Source organism: Myodes glareolus, chromosome 25 (assembly GCF_982192425.1).
Source record: "Myodes glareolus chromosome 25, mMyoGla1.1, whole genome shotgun sequence".
In the NCBI taxonomy this organism is placed as follows: domain Eukaryota; kingdom Metazoa; phylum Chordata; class Mammalia; order Rodentia; family Cricetidae; genus Myodes; species Myodes glareolus.
In genome coordinates this window covers 28808514-28812874 of record NC_142050.1, presented here as the reverse complement: position 1 = coordinate 28812874, position 4361 = coordinate 28808514, and the positions used below count along the sequence as shown (strand labels likewise).

Below are 4361 nucleotides of genomic sequence, written 5' to 3'. Positions count from 1 at the left end.
GTAATTTATATTTCAGCGCGGAAATTTGTTTGTGTGCCTGTGACAGGTTAATGCAGTTTAAACATGCGTGTTTCTTTCGTTGCTTGAATAGTTAAATCGTTACTCCAAGGATTTTAAGTTTCTATTTCAAGCCGGGAGGAGTCTTCGCTCTCGCCAGGGTTAAAAACGTTTCAGCTTCAAAACGCTATTAATTAATGGCTACGTGGTGGATCTGTTTAGGACACGGCTGCCGATCCTGCATTAACAGCCGAACTGCTAAATGAGAAAACTTTGTTTCGCCCCCGTTTTCTTTTGGACGCAGACTTGGGGCTATTTTCAATTTGGGCAGCGAGCGGTGGACGCGAGTCAAACGCAATCCCAGCCCACTTCGCCAGCGACCGCGTTTGCGAAGCGAAAGACAAATCAGGTACTAACGCGGCTTTTTTTCGCCCCCCCTTAAAGGAAAAAAAAAAGTTTCTAGGACTCTGCTGGACACCCAGCTGGCCAGGGACCAGGGGCGCGGGGGGGCGAGACCGGCAGGCTGCCCAGAAGTTGCGATCCGGGACTTGCGCGCATTGAAATTACCTGGCTCGCCAGCAGCGGAGAGAAAGCGCAGACAAGATAATTTCTCAGGCTGCTGGGAATGCCTTAGCCCGCGCGGCAGCGCGATCCAGGGGTGTCCTCGGACCGGGGCGGGTCCCCGCCACCCCCGCAGGCTCCAGAGCGTCAGGGGCGCGTCAAGCGGGGCGGGTTCAGCGCCGGCAGCGGCGGTTGCGGGACAGCAAGCGGCGCGCACCGGTCTCCGGCTTGTCCGGCTCCGAGCGGCGGGACGGACGCTCCGGGGGACTCTCCAGCCCGCGGCGGGCCGCGCTCGGACGGCGCTCGCCCGCAACCGGGCGCCGCGAGCATGTCGGCTGCCGTGGCTTGCCTGGACTACTTCGCAGCCGAGTGCCTGGTGTCTATGTCCACCGGCCCCGTGCTGCACCAGCGCGCAACGAACCCCGAGGGCGCGGGAGCCGCAGCTGTCTCCGAGGTGGGTGCGGTGCCACGGGAGTCGGCGGGGACGGGTTCCGGGACACGGGGGGTGCTGTGGATCCCTCCGGTCCTCCAGATCCCCTCCCCTAGCTCTGACGAGGGCGATGGAGCTCCCCACCTGCTGGCTGCCAGCGCTTTGGCGGATCTAAGCTGCGGTGCCGGGGAATGCTCCCGGGAGACCTCGGGAGAAGTCCCGTGTGCCTCAACTAGCTGCTGCGAGCAGACCTGGTGCTCCAGCCCCACTGGGTGCTCCGAGCCAGTCCCGGCCTTCTTGGAGGAGGAGTTCTCCGGAGCTGAGAGCTCCTGCGGTGAGCCTGCCATCCTGAGTGCACCTGATACCCAAGAAGACCCCGATGACAGCGGAGAGGGGCCCGAGGGGCCCGAGGGGCCCCCAGGGGCCCGCCCCTCGCCAGCAATGGGCCCGACGTTCCGGAGAAGGCCGATTACACCCGTATCCAAGCGACATCAGTGCGCCTTCCCGGGTTGCAACAAAGCCTATTACAAGTCTTCGCACCTCAAGTCACACCAGCGCACCCACACGGGGGAACGCCCCTTCTCCTGCGACTGGCTCGACTGCGACAAGAAGTTTACGCGTTCTGACGAGCTGGCCCGCCACTACAGGACGCACACCGGTGAAAAGCGCTTCTCCTGCCCATTGTGCCCCAAGCAGTTCTCCCGAAGCGATCACTTGACCAAGCATGCCCGTCGCCATCCGACTTACCATCCCGACATGATCGAGTACCGGGGACGTCGTCGCAACCCCCGCCCCGCGCCACCACCCCCAGCCATGGCGGAAAGCTCTGGTTCCGACTCCAGCTCTGGCTCTGGCCAGGAGACCAGCTTCACTGCTTGACTGTAGGACTGTCCTTGCTGTCTGTCTTTCCCTCGAGCACAGCCCCTTTCCCCCCACTCCCGCCCAGGCCATTCTCCTTTTCTCTCTGCCCATTCCTGTTTTCCAGGGTCGTTAGACCAAGTCACAGTCTGGTTGCTCCGCTCTGAGGATGGGTTCCAGACTAGCCTGTGGGACTCGGGCGAAGGACTGGGAGCCAGAAGATAGTAGGAAGTCTTGCAACGCAATTACCATCTGAAAGGAACGCAATTACCATCTGAAGGAACTGTTGCTTCAAAGCAGCCTGCTTAGGAACCGAGGAGAAGGGATGAACTTCCGGTCTCAACGTTCTAAAGATTCTTCCTTCCACGGAACCAGAGATGTAAAACTGAATTCTCTGATGCTTGAGGAACTCCCAGTCCAAAAAGACTCTGATGTCACAGTCATTGGCCAGGGCGGACTTTGGCGAGGGTATCCAGGATGGCAGTCTTGGAAATGTCCAGACTTGGATGATGAGAGGCCTTTGGAAACAGAAATTATTTCTATTTCTGTAAACAGCAATGTTTACTAATTTATTTTTATTATCTTTTCAACAAGAGTTCCAGGTTGATGGGAAGCTAATGTCTTCCACTCTCCCAATTGTCCCAGTTACCTCTGCTTTGTGGATGTATGGCTGGGATGTGCTTTTTTGTGCCTGGGGAGTGGTGTGGGTCTGCTTGCAGTTCCTATAGCATAATGTGGAACCCTGCGCTTGCGTTTTAACCCCTTTCCTCTTAAAAAAAAAGAATTTCCTTCTCAGGGGTGGTAACTTTCTGGCTCACGACTATGAGGAGATTGATTAAGTAATTAGAAAACAACCATAAAAGCACCAGAGAGAAAAAGCTGGTCTGAAATACTTTCTCCTTCACTAGAAGGCAAGCTCAAGTCACTTTTGGATGGGACAGGTGCAAAACAAGACTTTTCACAACCATTGATAGAAACAGAGAGACGAAGTTCCCGCTGCCTCACCCTGTGTAATCTCAGGCGTGGTAGAGTCTATTCACCTCTTAGTGGCTAGGTAGGATTGAATTTCTGTGGAGGTCTGTACATTGTTGTTTCTGTTACAGGTGAGTTGGTGTGTGAGGGGAAAAAGGTGAGAGATTGGTTTGTTTTAGAGAGCTGCTGTCTTGGATTTGGAGACAGAGCAACTAGATAATAGCTATTATGAAATAGGAGCATCTTTCTCTAACGACAGAATCTTAAGTTAGGACCTCAGGGTCCAGCTGCCCCCTTGAAGGAATCGGACAGCAGAAGTATTTTTCTGTGGTGTGTCCTAGCTATTGTGGATTGAAGTCATTGGTGTGTGTGTGTGCCTGTGTATGTGCCTGGTATGTGAATGTGCCTGTGTATGTGTATGTGCTTGCATGTGTTCCTTTCACTAAATATGAGGCTCGAAGGCCATTCCTAACCTGATAAGGTCCCCTATGGTCCCCTCCTGGATATCTTATACCACCCCATCAATCAACTTGTAAAGGATGTTGTAAGCTTGTGGGATCCTAAGAGGCACCCCAATTAAGCAAATTGCTCTCTTCTGTTTTATGTATTTAAATGCTGAAGCTTAAGTTATCGTGAAAGTTATATGCTAAGTTTCTGGCAAGAGCTGTGAGTAAAAGTGAAGTGTTTGACTTTTAAATGGGTTTCCTTTGTGCTTGCGTCCCCGTTTTCTCACTCCCTGTGACCTGAGACAAAAAGACCCTACCTTCCATCTCCACATGCCCTCTCCTCCTGCTTTCTACCGCTTCTGTAAATCTTTCATGCTGAGTGGTTCCCTGAGTCCTTTGGCTCTTGTATTTAATTCCCAAACCCTTCTCTTTCCTTTTCTTTTCCTTTTATTTATTTATTTGTTTGTTTGTTTATTATTTCTTGGGGGCGGGGGACAGGGTTTCACTGTGAAGACCTGGCTGTCCTGGAACTTGCTCTGCAGACCAGACTGGCCTGAACTTCACAGAGATCCACCTGCCACGGCTTCCCAGGTGAAGTCCATTCTCATGCTCACACACTGTGATTTAAAAGTGAGAATGGTTCTTTGGCAGCCTGGGAGAAACCTTTCCTTTGGGGCTGATAGACTCTTAGCTTCTGTCTCTCTTCTTTTCCTGGTCCTGGGCATTCAGGCCTCCGTGAGAGAATAAATGAGTACAAACATGACATTGGAGTGCAACTAGGTTCTCATAGGCTATGTGAGGGGAGGGATCCTTGGGTTAGCGCAAAGAAGGTGTCCTATAGTCCTCAAGAGGTTCAGTATTTTATAATAAGGACATGAAGAGCAAAGCAGGTGGGATTTCCCTTGAATTACACAGAGGAAATTCTAACTTTAAAGGTGATTTTTTTCTTTTTTAAATTAGTAAGAGAATTAAGAATCCCTTATATAGAATTCCTATAGCTTGTCTGTTTCCTCATATGAAGCTAGATAGTTCGGGTCCTATGGGACCCAGTGAGGTAAAGTTTTCTCTATCCTTTCAATAGAGGATTTATCCTTGGG

At 52.1% G+C, this 4361-nt stretch overlaps 1 protein-coding gene across 1 annotated transcript; it reads left to right on the top strand.

Moving 5' to 3' along the window:
• The first annotated feature begins 544 nt into the window (after window positions 1-544).
• Window positions 545-3499, top strand: Klf14 (KLF transcription factor 14). Its single transcript, XM_085683675.2, has one exon. The coding sequence runs from the start codon at window positions 887-889 to the stop codon at window positions 1865-1867; it is 981 nt and encodes a 326-aa protein (XP_085539801.2). The 5' UTR covers window positions 545-886; the 3' UTR covers window positions 1868-3499.
• The last annotated feature ends 862 nt before the right edge of the window (window positions 3500-4361 follow it).

Excerpts from the sequence above, each read along its gene's own strand:
- Klf14 (XM_085683675.2), top strand. The coding sequence starts at position 887 with ATGTCGGCTGCCGTGGCTTGCCTGGACTACTTCGCAGCCGAGTGCCTG.